The sequence below is a fragment of the Ochotona curzoniae genome, unplaced genomic scaffold, assembly GCF_017591425.1.
Source record: "Ochotona curzoniae isolate NIBS_2020 unplaced genomic scaffold, NIBS_Ocur_1.0 contig_66, whole genome shotgun sequence".
NCBI classification, from domain to species: Eukaryota; Metazoa; Chordata; class Mammalia; order Lagomorpha; family Ochotonidae; genus Ochotona; species Ochotona curzoniae.
This window is the reverse complement of record NW_024466512.1, coordinates 23574454-23590507: the sequence shown is the minus strand read 5'-3', so window position 1 is coordinate 23590507 and position 16054 is coordinate 23574454. Positions and strand designations below refer to the sequence as shown.

General features: G+C 41.4%; 1 protein-coding gene across 3 annotated transcripts in view; it reads right to left on the bottom strand.

The window, feature by feature from the left end:
* HPSE2 (heparanase 2 (inactive)) overlaps positions 1–13963 on the bottom strand; it is a 474845-nt gene extending 460882 nt beyond the window's left edge. For all 3 annotated transcript variants that reach the window (XM_040992335.1, XM_040992336.1, XM_040992337.1), the window contains exons 1-2: positions 13601–13963; positions 10476–10633 (exon numbers count right to left, since the gene is read on the bottom strand). In XM_040992335.1, coding sequence (XP_040848269.1) covers positions 10476–10633; positions 13601–13890 — 448 coding nt within the window. In that variant the 5' untranslated portion in view covers positions 13891–13963. The remainder of the gene's footprint in view (positions 1–10475; positions 10634–13600) is intronic.
* Between the last annotated feature and the right edge of the window lie 2091 nt (positions 13964–16054).

The window sequence follows — 16054 nt, the reverse complement described above, 5'->3', positions numbered from 1 at the left end:
CACTTACTCCCCTAATGGATGTTTTTGGCACTCTGGTGCCAAAACACATGATCAATTTGACCATATTTGCATGGTGTTATTTTTAGGCTCTCAATTCTGCTCCAGTGGTGTGTGGTGTGTGTGTGTGTGTGTGTGTGTGTGTGTGCGCGCGCGCGTGCGCACTCATGCACATGTGCAACTATATATAGATACATATATATTTTGTCTATATGCCATATTTATTGTTTAAATCACTATAGTTGTATAATACATTTTAAATCACAACACGTCTCCAATTTTATTCTTTCTCAAAATTATTTTGGCTCTTTGAGGTCGTTTGTGAATGCTAAGATTGTTTCTCCTTTAAAAAAAAAAATGCCACTGGGATTTTGATAAGAACTGCACTGGATCTGCAGAATTCTGTGGATAGTTCGACCATTTTGACATTATGTCTTCTAATCCATGAACATGAAATATCTTTCAATTTATGTGTACCCTCTTGGTTTTTTCATCATTTTTCTCATTATGTAAGTATTGCCTCCTTGGTTAAACCTATTCCTAGGCATTTTCTGTCTACTGATGTTATTTTAAATGAGACTTCTTTATTCGTTTCCTTTTCAGATCATGTTTGGTACATAAAAATGAAACTTTTTTTTGCTTGCATACTTTGTATTCTGCAGCTTTACAGAGTTTATATTCAAAGGTTGTGAATTTTGTGTTTTTAATCATAATAAAAGACACATCTGGGCAAACAGTGATTCATTATTATTAGTCCCTTAATTAATGTAATGTGTTCAGTTTGTAGCCATCAGGAAACAATGTCAAACATTTTCTAAAGAATTTTTGCCCAGAGTCAGGCATTGCAGCACAGCACATTAAGCCACTGCCTGAGATACCAATGTCTTCTATCACAGCTGTGGCTGTACCCATGGCAAGACCCGACAGGTTAGCCTGGTCCAGCCCCAGCCATTGTGACCATTGTGACCTCTTGGGGGAGTGAGCCAGAGGTTGGACATTTCTCTTTAGGAAATACACTGCAAGTTTTAAACTCTAAAATTGGTGCTCTTCATGTTTCTGCTGACAACGTACTTACCTGAAAGTGTTTTATTAAATGCACTATTGCTTTAGGGTCAAGGTGAATAGGGTTACTTTCCTAACTCAGTTACTTAGTTGTATAATGTTGAACACAATATTTAATATTTCTAGCCTAACCTTTCTATATAATAACAAAAAAGGTTATAAGAATTACATAAAACTGTTATAATGTAAACACAAATCTAACTCAACTAAATGATTATATAAAATCATTACATGAAACATATAAAATCTGTTCTCTTTATATGAATAAATTCTTAAGTCATTAACAATAAATACTTAGGTCAATGATGATGATGACAACCAACTGAGCCAATCACTTACCCAGTCCTTGTTTATTAGCAAGAACACACAGCTGTAAGACAGTAAGGCAGGTTTAGCTGTGCAGTATCAACTATGGAAATGACTTTCCCCTATAAATTAACTACTCATATCTAGTTACAAATATAGGATATATATACACCTGCATAAGGAGAAGTCACAAATACAAAAGTATTTTTTCTGCCAATGCTGCAAAACTTTAAAATATTTTTTAAATTCCCTTTTCATCCATCAAATTATCTGGCCATATTTTGCCTATTGGGAGAAGACATAGGCATTAAAAGGTAAAGAGTGAGAATGTGGGGAGAAGGAAGAAAGGAGGAAAAAGCAGCCCAGGGAGAGGAAGAAAGAGATGAAGATTCTTTCCAGTTGAATTGACACAGCCAAAAATCTGCTCTGCACTGACCAAATTTTTTTAAAAACTAAGTTTGACATGTGTCCATGCTATCAAGCCTTTCATTCATATGTATCTTTTGATCCCAATCAATTCTCAACAATAACAAAAAAGCACAAATTAATCTTTCATTTTTTAACTAGAACACAAATTCATTGCAAAGGATGCTATACATCAAATCAATTATCAAATATTGTCCACTTTCCATTGATACTGACTTCTTAAGTTTTCCTTTTCTACTGCTGTTGTACTGATGCAAACTGTCCTCACCTCAGTCCCAAGCATTTTCACTAGCTTATCCTTGGCTCCTCTGAAGATAGACACCTACAACAATTTTCTACTCTGTTTTGTATGGGACCATAAGAAAAATATTCCTAAAATTCACACATATACTTTTCTTCAATCTTTCCTCTACTCTTTACATATACAGTTTAAAGACTAAGATCCAAAACTCTTAATTTACAACTAATTCTCAGATGATCTTCCACAATCTGATCCAACCCAGCTGCAACCCAACTTCATCTTTCCAGCTAAGCCTTTTGTAACTAATAACCAAAGTCCTTGACAGATTACACAAGGATTTGCTCAATGGCACATGATCATTAGGTGGATCAGAAACACAGTAGCCAATTCTCTAACCAGCACTCCATCCAAGTAACCCCCATGGATACAGGAGCTCAAGGACCTAGCCCACCTTCTCCTGCTTTCCCAGGTACATTATTAGCAAGGAGCAGGATTAGAAGTGGAACAGCTGGGATTCAAACAGGTGTCCTTATGGGATACTAGGCACCAGTTGCAAGCAGTGGCTTAGCCAACTGTGCCACAGTGGCTGGCTGTTGGAGTGGAGTAACTGCAAGTGTGAGATGTTTCTAACCATATCACCCCTTCTCTGTATGGTTCTGCCTTTTTAAAAAATTTGTTTGTTTGTTTGTTTATTTATTTATTGTTTTAAAGATTCACAGAAACATATTCTGTCCACTGCTTTACTCTCCAAGTAGCATAATGATTTGAATTGAGCCAAACCAAAGCCAGAAACCAGGAGCTTCTTCCAGGTCCCCTACACAGGTGCAGAGCCCCAAGCCTTTGGGCCATTCTCCAGTGCTTCCACTGGCCACAAGCAGGGAGCTGGATAGGAAGTGGAGCAGCTGGACACAAACCAACACAAATATGAGATCCCAACACATTACAAGGCGAGTATTTAGCCACTAAGCCATCGTGCTGGGCACGACGGTTCTACCTTTTAAATAAATAAGTAATTTTAAAATAAAAATAAATAATCATAAATAAAATAATAAAAAAGCTTTAGCAGTTAAAAATGCTCATCCAGATTTCTCTCAAATCACATAGGAATATACTATTTGAAACAAAAGTCAAAACTATTTTTAGCGTCACTTTCTCTATATATCCAACATTTTACAAAGCTCCTATTTTAATAAATGAAAGTTGATATATAAGTTCAATTTTGTTGTGGCAATTTTCTTAATATTTATCCAAAAATGTATTATACCTAGAAGTATTAAGATGGACAAAAGTATTGAAAAAGACATTAGGTATTTCATAATTTTTGTAATTTCTTTAAAGACATTAGAGGTGCAGCCAATATTGTGATACCACCACTTGCAATGCCAGAATCCAACTTTAGAGTACAGACTGGAGTCCCAGTGTGGTCCAGATTCCTGCTAGCACACCTGTGAAGGCAGCGAATAATGGTTCAAGTGCCACCAGTGCTACCCTGGTTGTACAGTCATTTGAGGAGTGAGCCAGCAGATCAAAAAAAGTCTTTCCTTGTAATAATCTGTCTTTCAAATAAGTCAGTCTTTGAAAAAATTATTTCCATTGTATCCAAGAGAATTCTAGTAAATAGAGAGAAATACAGCACTGCTCTGTTAAAAACTATATAGCAAATAGCAAACATATAAGTTCCTGTGAAATGAAAATAACTGCCAATTTAAGAGAATGGATAAATAACAGCTCTTTCATATAGATTATTCTTTGGCTATTAAAAAAGACCATAATTATTGACTGAAAGACATCAAGCAGTAGAATTTAACACACAGATTAGCAAACTGTGTGGGATACCCACATCCTATATCATAGTTCCATGCAACACTTCTTCCAATTCCAGCTTCCAGCTAACCCTCTAGGAGGCAGTAGATGGTGGCTCAGGGACTCACATGGGAGACCCAGACACTGAGATCCTGGCTTCTGGCTCCTGGCTCCTGGTCTCAACCTGGTGCAGCCCTGGCTGTCACAGGCATTTGTGGAATAAACCAGAGGATGGAAGGTTCTCTCTTTCTCTCTCTGGCTTGCTCTTTCTCTCTTTAGCACTCTCTTTCTCTTCTTTTCAAATAAATATTTTTTTAAAAAGGGTTATCTAGATAAGCAAGTTGTATGCAATATGATCCCACTTACATGCCTAAAACTGTATTACTTCAGTACACATAACACAGGAAGTTCTAAAAGGGAGATTTACCACCTTTTGTAAACAGATTCTGATTCCCATGGCCAAGGACTGTGGGCTGGCTGTAGACAGGCCTAGGAAACTACAGTAGAGTTAGGAAGGCCTGAGCTACTAGGCAATGGACATCACTGAGAGTCAAGGGAAGTGAAGCTTCAGAAAGATAAATCAGACAGCAAGATGGAAAAAAGATGAAGACAGGAACCCCAACAAGAGAGGATACCAAACAGGTGTGTGATGTTGATGGCCCAAACCAGAAAGAAACACACACAGGAGAAACAATCTCTATCAATTACCTCTATTCTCAAACTTTCAAATCAGACTACAGCTAACATAAACCTTGAAGAAAAGCATTTGAAGCCGACTTCATAGAGGAATGAGGAACATAATGCTGCTGTGCTATAATACGGAGTGGTGAAGATCACAAGCTGTGAACAAAGATTGTTCTAGATTCAATGACAACCCAGCCACAGTACACAGTACTTAAGTAACCCCTAAGAGTTTTTGCTGAATACAAACACTTCTGTTACTTGGTTTCATCTTTTTTCTTTTTTTAAAGATTTATTCTTTTTTTTATTGGAAAGGCAGATATACAGAGAGGAGGAGAGACAGAGAGGAAGATCTTCCCTCCGATGGTTCACTCCCCAAGTGAGCACAATGGCTGGAGTTGAGCCAATCCAAAACCAGGAGCCAGGAGCTTCTTCCGGGTCTCCCACATGCGTGCAGGGTCCCAAGGATTTGGGCCATCCTCAACTGATGTCCCAGGCCACAAGCAGGGAGCTGGATGGGAAGCAGGGCTGCCAGGATTAGAGCCGGCAACCATATGGGGTCCCAGGCATGCAAGGTGAGGACCTTAACCACTATGCTATCATGCCAGGCCCAATTAAATCTTTTAAACAAATTTAAAAATAAAGTTCCACTTACTAATGTCAACACTGATTAATGGTACATAAAATAAAATAGGATAGTGAAAATGGATGAGTTCGAGGCAAATATGTATTTTGAGAATTGTGCTACTCTTCATGTCTTGATTAATATAATGGAAACAAAGAAAAGTAATTCACTAAACTTCACTTTTATTAAAACTCAAAATTTTGGGGGAGAAAAATGTAATAGCTATATAATGTCTTCAAATTAACAAAGTATACTCATACTCATTGAGAATTTCAGAAGCTCTATGAAGAGAAAAATATTTATGAGGATATAAAAGATTTGAAAGCTGCAAAAATGCACATTAAGTCAGGAATTGAAAAAATTAGGCATAGAAACTATGTAATACTAACAAAGGTAAGCAAGAACAAAGGCAAAAAACACACAAATAGTATAGTTCCAATACAAGACTTTATACAGAGTGGCAAAGTTAATTTAACGCATATCATGAAACCAAGATAACTTGGATGACTAAAAACAAATAAATACATGGTAAAAATAATAAAGCGTGTCATGAAAATAATTATGAATATATTTGGGGCCTGGCACAGTGGCCTAGCAGCTAAAGTCCTAACCTTGCTCCAGGATCACATAAGGGCACTAGTTCTAATCCCAGTGGCCCTGCTTCCCATCTGGCTCCATTTGTGGCCTTGGAAAGCAGTCAAGGATGGCCCAATGCCTTGGGACCCTGCACCCATGTGGCAGACCCAGAAGAGGCCCTGGGCTCCTGGCTTTGGATTGGCTCAACTCTGACAGTTGCGGCCACTTTTTGGGGGGGTGATTCAACACATGGAAGATCCTCCTCTCTGTAAATCTGACTTTCCAATAAAAAGGAAGGAAGGAAGAGAGGGAGAGAGAAAGAGAGAGAAAAACACTTGATGGGGTAGGTACAGTGGCATAGCAAGCTAACCTTCTGCCTACAGTGCCTGCCATCATACCATATGGGTACCGCTTCAAGTCCTAGATGCTCCACTTCCTAACCAGCTCCACTTCCCATCCAGCTCCTATCCTATTTATGGCCTGGGAAAGCAGTGGAAATGACCCAAAGCCTTGGGACCCTGCACCCATGTTGGAGACCCACAAGAAGCTCCTGGCTTCAGATCAGTTCAACTTCGGCCATTTTAGAGAGTGATCAAGTGAATGGAAATTTTCTCTCTCACTCTCCTCTCTAACTCTGCCCTCCAAATAAAATAAATTTTTTAAAACAAACAAAAAAAAAATACTCTTCATATATGCTGAAGATTAGAATCTTCATGTATACTTCACTTTTATCTCTACTGGTCACCTGAATTTTCCCAGTGCTCTTAATGTACTTCATACCCAAGAAACTCAGCTGAAAAATAGCCATATGTCAAATAATGCACTAAAAAACACAGGACATATAATAATTAAATAGAGTATCTTTCTACAAAGGTAAAATAAACAAACAGATTAAAAACTTAATATGAAAACAACAGAAAGGCTAAATAGAAGCATAGAGAAGAAAGCCCAGAAAAGAAGAAATCATTGTAGAATAATGTATAATTAAGAAACACTGGCAACAGGCCTTTAGGAATTAAGAAGGGTGAGAGTAAGATTTGGACAGAACTATTCAACAAAAGTTTCGGGTTGGAATCATAAAAGTGTTTTAAGAAACAGTAACTAAGCAAATAGAACTATAATAAAAAGGAATATGAAGCCATCAGATACAAAAAGTAAACTGAGTCTGAAATGGGAAAACTTTGTATGCAAAGTTGAGAAGTTCGAGCATTTCTATAAACAATTCAAAAATAATCCAGATTATTTTTTCACAAGAGTGATGATAAATGATATTTTAGAAATATTAAGATGCCTTTTGATGTATATAATATAAGCTGTATATCTTTATTAAACATGATTACAGCTATAACAAGATGAATATACAATAAAACACATGAAATACACAACAAAGATGGGCAAACTGGCACAAAAGAAACTTAACAGGCTAATCCAAGATTTCTTTGTTGGGAGTAAAAAAGGTATAATATCACAAAGAACAGAAAAGAAGTAAAGCAAAAGAAAGATTCCTAGAATATGAGGAACAACATTATTATTTCCTTCATAATCACCATGTTTGTATGGGATTCAGACTATCGAAACACAGAGAAACTAGGTTAACTGCATTAAAGGAGTGACCAGAGAAGCTCCCAAAGTCATATATAAGAAATAATTTTACCAAGTTGAAGAAAACACAGTTGCTTAAATGTGTTCAAAGGTATTTAGAAAATGGAAGCCACATGACCTGTAAACTGCATTATTCATTCAGGGGATGGAGGAGACAACAAATAACAAAATCACATCGGGAAATCCAGAAAAGTGAGTTTTGGCCACGCCAGGACTCCTAGTTGATTTTACTATTAGCATATAATAACAGTAAAATTAATCTCTTCTCTCACCATCACACAAAAAAAACTACCTTTTTATGTTCCCACACCTTTCTTCCTTAAATATAATTGTCTCCATTCTCTTAATCCTCTAAAACAATTCCTTAAATCTTCTTCCTTCTTCTGTATGAACTTCCCTGCCATCCAATCTTATTCACTCTTTAATCCAATTTTAAAATAACAAATGTTAGAAATTTCCTGAAATCGCCTTTAATAAAAGAATCCTTAGCTTTACTTTAGTGTCTTAACACTCAACACAAACTCTTGCCCAACATGTGCTGTCATCATCCATACGCCACAGGGAAGAGGTGAGCCCAAGACACACATTCATGAGCAATACAGCCAGGTGTACATGTAGGTTTTCTAAATCCAAATTCTGAGTTTTATAATGTACTAATAGGTACATCTTATTTCTCAAAATAAATGTTATTCTATATTTAAATGAACATGTTTTTTCAATAAAATATCCTTATGTCAAGTGTTCCTTAGAGGGCATTTTACTAATAAAGCATAATTATCTGCAAGATATTCATGATAATAGACATTATCACTGATAAAAAAAAAAGTGACAAGTGAAGTACAATGTTTGCAAAACTGCTAAGACTATACCAAAAATTTTTTGCCTGAACTTCTGCAACGCAATGTGCAACCACAAAGACAATATGGGTGATTTAAGGATACCTGAGCATCAAAGGGCAGGAACGGGACATTCCTACTCTCCCTAAGTCTGCTAAAGCCTCAACTACTGATATAGTTCAGAGCATCTTATTACCAGGGACACATAAATCAAAAGGAGTTCAGCTAAGAGCAATAAAACAGATTAGTGTCTGGAAGAACTGACTTTAAAGAAAGTTTTAAAAGAATTAATTCCAGGTAGTCTAGATAAAAAACAGCCATGAAGAAATCATTTTTTCTTTGTTTGTTTGGTTATTTGTTTTGGCTTTTTAAAAACTAACACCCACACCAAAAAGACTTTACTCTGAAGGAATATATCTTAAAAATGCAAATATTATCATATCTTAAAGAATATTTACAAAGGAGAAATTCAGGATAAATTTTCCAGCAAAAACCTATGGGACAAATGAGTTCTCTTGCCTAGGAGAGGTAGAAAGTGCATTCCAACAGATATTTAACACCAGGATGGACAAAGCAAGAAAAGGATCCATATGGAAAGATCCTGTAGTGGTGGGTGGACTGAAAATGACCTCTTAGATGGCGTTCACTTCTGATTCTTCTAATTCTTTGAAATTTTATGGGGCACAGAGTCCTGCCAATTTCTTTTCTCCTCATGATACCCACTTTCTTTCTCCTTTTACAATGGGAAACAAATTGTGTCCATTTTAAGAAGATGTAAGTGTTCTTAATGATTCAGTAGTATAAGACATTGCAGGAAACAGACTAATTACTAAATTCATGATGATCTTCTATCCCCACCCCCGGCAAATCATAAAAGTCTTACAAGTTTCTCCACAAATTAAAGAGGAAGCAGTTTAAATGATTCTGAAGAACTATCTCATCAGAAAAATCATCAGTATTCTCCCTTCTTGAATATGATCAGAAAGCTGACAGTGACCCCAGAAATTATAAAATTTGTGTCATATTATACCAGCACTGTTGTAAGAGACCATCTTTTACCTTTTAGTATTTTATGCTGAATAACAGTAAAATCAACTTACAACCCATATTTTTATGACAAGGACTTTTACTTTTGAAAATACAGAGGCTAAATTAAGCACCAACATGTTCTTAAGAAAAATCCTAGTCATGTTTCAAACTAAGTCCCAACCTTACCCTTTTTTTTCCTCCATTCTGGCACCTGAAAAATATGTTCCTCAGACAGCCTTGAAATAAATCCCAATACCTCCCTAGAAGTCCCACAAAGTAAAGGCCCAGAAAATATAAGGACATTGTCTTGTTTAGCTGATTTATAAAGACAAGATGTAACAAAATTCCAGGAGACTCTGAAAACCTGGCCCTGAGCCCTTTAAAAAATAAAAGTATAGCTTACTTAGGAGAAGAGGGAGCAGGGAAATGACTGCCTTCCAAGAATAGACACTAATGTTCTTCTCTCCAAGCTTACCAGCCAGTGTCTGAAAGAATACCAATTCCCACTGTGCCTCTTTGAAAGTAACTCTGTCCCTCCAGCAACAAAGTTCATAGATACGAACTTCAAACCTCCTGAACAAACTTCTTGAAATACCATTTTTCTCTTTTTTTTTTTAATCAGTTAAAAATGAGATGTCCAAGTCTAAACGGTTTGAAGTTTTCAAAGCCCTTACAACCCTTAATTCATCTGATCCTGGCAGGAAAGAAGGCTAACATTTGTAATCCCATTTTAAAGTTTAAAAAAAAATTGTAATTCTGAGATTAGTCAGTCTGAAAGAGCATCCAGTGCAGTTTCTCAAACCCTCCTCAGCAAGAAACCAATCTAAAGAGGGTTATTCCAGAAAACTCTACAGTGTTTTGAATTGTTTTATTAAGATGGAATCCGTGTGTGTCTCATCCTAGGAAAGCAAGAAGAAATAAGAATCAGCCAAGGCCACTTGTGCCTATAGTTTTAGGAATGAACTATGTCTCTGACCCTTTAGTAATGCAGAAACCTGGCTGAATTTCCTCGGAAACCTGCTGCGCTTTCCCCTGCCAGTTTTCACCCTCAGTGGAGTCTGCAGCTCATGGAAAGCTGGGAAAAGGGAACCCTGGCAAGCCCCTAAGCGAATCCACTCATGTTAGGGGTCCCACACTCCAACTCCCCCCTTGCCTGCAGCTTCCAGGTTCTCAAGAGAGCATCCACAGGGCTCTCCTCAGAAATCCACCCACGTCTAAAGGCACACGGCTGGTTCTCGCTCCCAACCCCTCAAATCACCCCACCCAACAAGAACGAGGACCAATTTCTCACCATCCTCATAGTTTTTTAGATAGTAATCCGGGCCCGGGCCCCCTCGGCTTTTCGCCAGGTTCCTCAGGTTCTGAAACTGCAGAAAGTCGGTCCTTTTGCCCCCGAAGCGCAGAAAGGCGGGTGAAAGTCCCCGGGCCAGAGTCACCAGACGTTTGGAGCTGCAGGGGTAGAGAAGGAGAGAGGAAAGGATCCCAGAAGGCAGGCGCCCGAGAGGCACGGGGCAATGGCCTCTTCCCACTCCCTACCGGCGACCTAGCCGTGGCTAAGGACGCTGTGCCCACCCCAGCTCGCCGTATGCGCCAGCCCCAGCTGTTCTGCTGTCCGAGGCAACCCTGCGGCCAGACCGGTGCGCCCTTGGCCAACAGGGTTTCCTGGTACTATGCCTTCCTCGCCCAGCTGCCTGCCGCAGCAGCCCGCTTGGGCAGGCATCCCAGAGCTGCTAATGCAAGGTACTGATTTCCGAAGAGTTTGATTGTGCTGGTTCCCAGGCTTGGCGGACACTTGTGCTGAGAACACAGAGCGAAGGCGCAAATGACTGCCTTCTGCCGGCCAGGAAAGCGCTCCTAGCGGAGATGCGCAACGCTAGTCTCCGACTGCTGCCAAACAAATCCGCGGAAAGCCGGCCTCGCCTCCTGAGCTCCGTGGGCGCTGCTACCCCAACAGAAAAGGTGAAACTCTACTTTTTTAACTCCAAACTAGGCCCAGAGCCTGAGACCAAGTGGATTCCGACTTTTTTTTTAACATGAAATTGATTTTTCCTTTTCATTAACTCTGTAACCATCTCATTGTTCCCCAAACCAACGCGCGGAGTGGGTCTGGGGGTAAGTGCTTGCCTTTCTGTAACTCTCAGGTCTCCTCCTCAGCACCTGCAGGAAAAGCAGGTCTCTTGCCCCGCTCCATGAAATAATTAAGACCGATCTCAAGAAAGGGAGCATCCTCCTTCCCACCAACGATGTTGGGCTTCCACTTTCTTCCATCCCACTTGGAAGTGCTAAGGAAAGTGAAGTTTGCTGAAAATATGGGAACTTGTGCATTGGGGAAACCTCAAGAACACCAGAAAAAATAACATGTACATGTAATCTAGTGTAAGTTCAGATCTCCTATCAATAGGTTTTTAAAAAGCCAAACGCTGCTACTTTGGGGAAGGAACAAGGAAAGAGTAATGCAGATGTCTATAACGCTGAGGGGACCACCGATCCAAATTTTTTTTTAACACTTTGCAGGTTCAGGTTCTGAAAACCCAGATCCAAATGAAATAAGAACTTTGTCAAGGAAGACAGGAGCAGAGAAGCAGGGGGGACTTTTGAGAGTTTTGCGAGGAGACGAAGAGACGTCGCAGCCCCGGGAGGGCCAGACCGCATTCCAGGGCGCGTGCAGTTACGGTTCGGGAGGACTGGGCGCAGGCAGAGAACACTTCTGTGCGGGTTGGGAGCCGGAGAAATGCGGCATTTCCAACAACCTTCTGTCCGGAAGTCTGCATAGCCAATACAAATGATCCCTGCCAGGGCTTCTTCACCAAAGAACTGCCTTCCAGAATCTTGTCTGCGGCAAGCAGCCATTTAGCGCAAAAAGACTGCTTTTTAAAATGTAAATAAGAGGATTCTGTGCAACTGCTAGAATGCAGTCCAAGTGGGGCACGCATTTCAGGAAACCCCCGGCGCGCCCCCCGGTAGGATGAGCTCTGAGAACTTTGGAAGAGGAAGCTGGGCAGCCCAGGGCTGTCGCCGCCCTCCCTGCGTCTGCACCCGAAGGAACTGAACCGTTTCCGCGGCAGCGGCGACAACCACCTAAGATTGGGGCTATGTTCCTCCACGTGGAAGGAGCATTCCAAGTGGAAGGCACATTCCACGTGGCGCTTTCCACTACCTGCCGCATCCACAGACCCGGCCGGGACAAGAGGAAACCCCAAAGGGATGAAGGGCGCGTGCATCCGGAAGAGTAAAACTCCAATTTCCCAAGAAATGAAAAAATACTCACAAGAGAGCACGGCAGACACGGCCTCTGGCAGAGGAGTGGGGCTGAGAATGCACAGGACTCTTCAAGGGAGCCCGCAGCTGAGGCTCCGATTTGGAGGGAATTTTTAAAAAACTCAACACTTGGATTCGTACTGCAGATCATTTTTATTTATTTATTTTTCCACCTGATGGGAAGGGATTGCAGATGCCTACTGAAAAGTAAGAATCGGAGGAAAGGGCGAAACCAATTAGGTTCCAAGCCCTAGAGCAAAGGGGATCACAAACCTCCCAGTTCACGAATATGGAGAGCCTAGGACTGAACTCTGCAACATCCTCCAGGCCGCCCCCACCCCCACGTATTTCTAAGATCTTACAGCTCCCCTTCGAACTGCTGTGACCAGAGCAAGGTTGTTTTGTTTGTTTGTTTGTTTTGCTTTCTTTCTTTAAAAGAAAACTTAAGTATGCAATTTACCACAGGAGATGGGGGGGGGGTGCATTCTGACCATAAAAAGCGCCTTACAAAGTCTTAAACACTAGAGAGGACAGCAGATAATATCAAATAAATGTTACAACTCCTATCCAGACTGGGCACCACTCAAATCTCTTCTTAAATTCGTTTCTGATGAAATTATCTTTCTGTAGAAAAATCCATTTTCATGCAATCCCCATTTTAAGTTTCTCTCTCTTTCTCTCCCTTCCCTCTTTTTCTCCCTCCCCCCTTCTAGCTCTCTCTCTTTCTGTCACACACACACACACACACACACACACACACACACCACCCCACACTCCCCCATTCCTCTCTTTGTTGCTGGAGACCTTTTTCTTCCCTCTCCTAACTGCCCTAACCTCTTGTTTCTTTTTCAGGAGACAGGGAGGCTAATTGTGGATGTATGTAAGCAAAACATTTTTTCAGTCATAACTGATAAGTTTCTGAAATGCCTTTTGCATTGCAAACATGTGCATCTTAATAGAAAACACTGCTTTTCTCAATCACTAGTTACAGCCTCATAGCAAATATTCCAGGAGGAGGGAAACCTCTTTTATTCTCATTGAGAGATCCACTTGGCTTACTTTCTTCTTTCCCCCTCTCGAATGGAGGGTAGGAAGGGGTTGGGGAGTGTTGCTTAAAAAAAAAAAAAAGTAAATGGTCCATCCAAGCCCCTGCCTTACCTTAAGAAATCGAGCCAGCCATCATGAATGATGGACGGATCCAGCTGCAGAGAGAGGAAGTTCTCATTGACTGTTCTGACTGGGTTCTTGGTGCTCACATCAAGTAGAATCAGGGTCTTTTCCTTCAAACCTGGAGCTCTGTCTACAGGCAAGAGTCTCCTATCTCCAGCTTGGGAGGAAAGGGAGAGATGGAGCAACAGAGCCAAGGAGAGAGCCACCAGGGCTAGGCACGCAGGGGGGCGGGAGTCGCTAGAGGGCATGGCTTCGGGGAAGGCACGGAGCACCCTCATTAAATCTCTCTGATTTAAGCCTCTCTCCCTACTGGGTCTCGCGAGTGACTAATTGTCCTTATCTAAAATGTGTGTCTGCCTTTTTCCCCCCTTTTTCCCTTCCTCCCCACCCCCCCCCCCACTCTCACTCGCTCGCTCGCGCTCTGTTTCTCTCTCTCTTTTTTTTTTCCAGTGTTTTGGTGCTGGTGGAGCAAACTCACGCCCCTAGCCAGCCTTCTCAGCAACTCGTGCCAAGAGTACTCGTTCACCAGCACCGCCCCTTTAAGAGATTTCCACTGCAGACATTTTTTAACTTTTTAAAGGTAAGGGGAGGAGGAGGCGGGAAATAAGAGGGAGGGGTAATGGTGTACCCTCCTGATTTAACCCTCTAGGGTTAGGAAACGGAGGGAGGAATCAGAACACTACTGTTGTAAGGGCTGAAGTACATGGCCAGACGTCTTGTTTTTACTTCCCTCCACATGAGGCTGGAAGAAGGGCAGTTCAAACTGTGACTGTGGCCAACCTCAGGCTAGGGTAATGCATTCCCACCGACTGCCTGCCTGTTAGTCCTGACAGCGTTCAGGCACTTTGCTAGGTGCCCTTCTCTACGGGCTGACACAACAAAAGCTGGCCTCACTGGATTCAGTGGGTTCTTGTAGGGGCAACTGTGATTCTTGCCAAGGCAAAAACCTCAGAGGAAGACTCAATATACAGGAACCTGAACCTCTGAGACATGCTGGGCACCCACACAGAAGCATCTTCTGAGGACACGGGCAAACGCTGGGCAGGACAAAGGACTTCACCAGAGAAGCCAAAGGGACCAGTCTGTGCCCTGGCTCTCCTCTGATTTCAGTGCTCTAGTAAGGGTCTGAGGTCCTTGAAAACACACTGGCTTTGACCAAGTCAAAGTGACATGTGCTGCACATCAGTCCACACATTTGTACCACTGCTTGGCCACTATATTCCACTGCACAGGCAAAATTGGGGGCCCCAGGACCCCACCTCAAGGTCAAAGAGAAGTGAGAAATGCAACCCTACAAAAAGGAATACAATTGGAACCCCTACTCAAGGACAGAGTCGGCCACACAACGCTGGATGAGAAGAGGCCATCTGTCACCAGCTGCACTACTGGCCCTGCTCAGGCATGCTAACCTACAACAGCTCATGGCTCTTGGTCTCATCTCTTTTTTTAAGATTTATTTCATTTTATTGGAAAGGCAGATGTACAGAGAGGAGGAGAGACAGAGAGGAAGATCTTCCCTCTGATGGTTCACTCCCCAAGTGAGCACAATGGCTGGAGCTGAGCCAATCCAAAACCAGGAGCCAGGAGCTTCTTCCGGGTCTCCCATGTGGGTGCAGGGTCCCAAGGATTTGGGCCATCCTCAACTGCTGTCCCAGGCCACAGGCAGGGAGCTGGATGGGAAGTGGAGCTGCCGGGATTAATATAGGTGCCCATATGGATCCTGGTGCTTTCAAGGCAAGGACCTTAACAACTACGCTATCGCGCAGGGCTCTCTTGGTTCCATCTTAAAGCATGGAAAACAGGTGCAGTTTCCTGCTGGTCCCCACTTCATGCTTCTGCAACAAAATGGATCTTTACTTGGCAAAGTAAGAGAACTACTTTAGAACTATAGGAACACAGGAGTGCTCCAGCGGCTCCTTGTTATCAAACAGAAAAAAAAAAAAACTTTAAAATGCCAGACAAAAGATTTCTTCCTGAATGGGTGTGCAAACAACAATCTCGGAGCCCTGCAAACACTGTAATGGTTATCCATCTTCCCTGCCCTCAGGAGCTGGAGTTAACAAATCTGAAAAAAGATAAGGTAGATGACCCTCACTTGGGATCCCTGAGGAGCAGCTATCAACCCATCCAACCAGGGAATTCAGGTTATGTTACAACAGACCAACCAAGAGAGCCTTGAATACTTAGAATTGCAATCACATAAAGTGAGGCTAAAAGAAAAAGGAAACCCAAGTTACACCACTTAAAGATGATTTTTAAAAATCAAGCTGCTGTACTCTGAAGTATTAGGTGTTGGTTCCAGCCCTAAGGTCTGTTTTACTCAGTTCCTGAAAATTTCTAAAACTCTTAGATCCTATAAAAGTGTGCTGGGAATGTGTGGTATGGTATAGTTCCAATAAAATAGTAATAATAATAACAATGTATTTTAATAGAAATCACGTT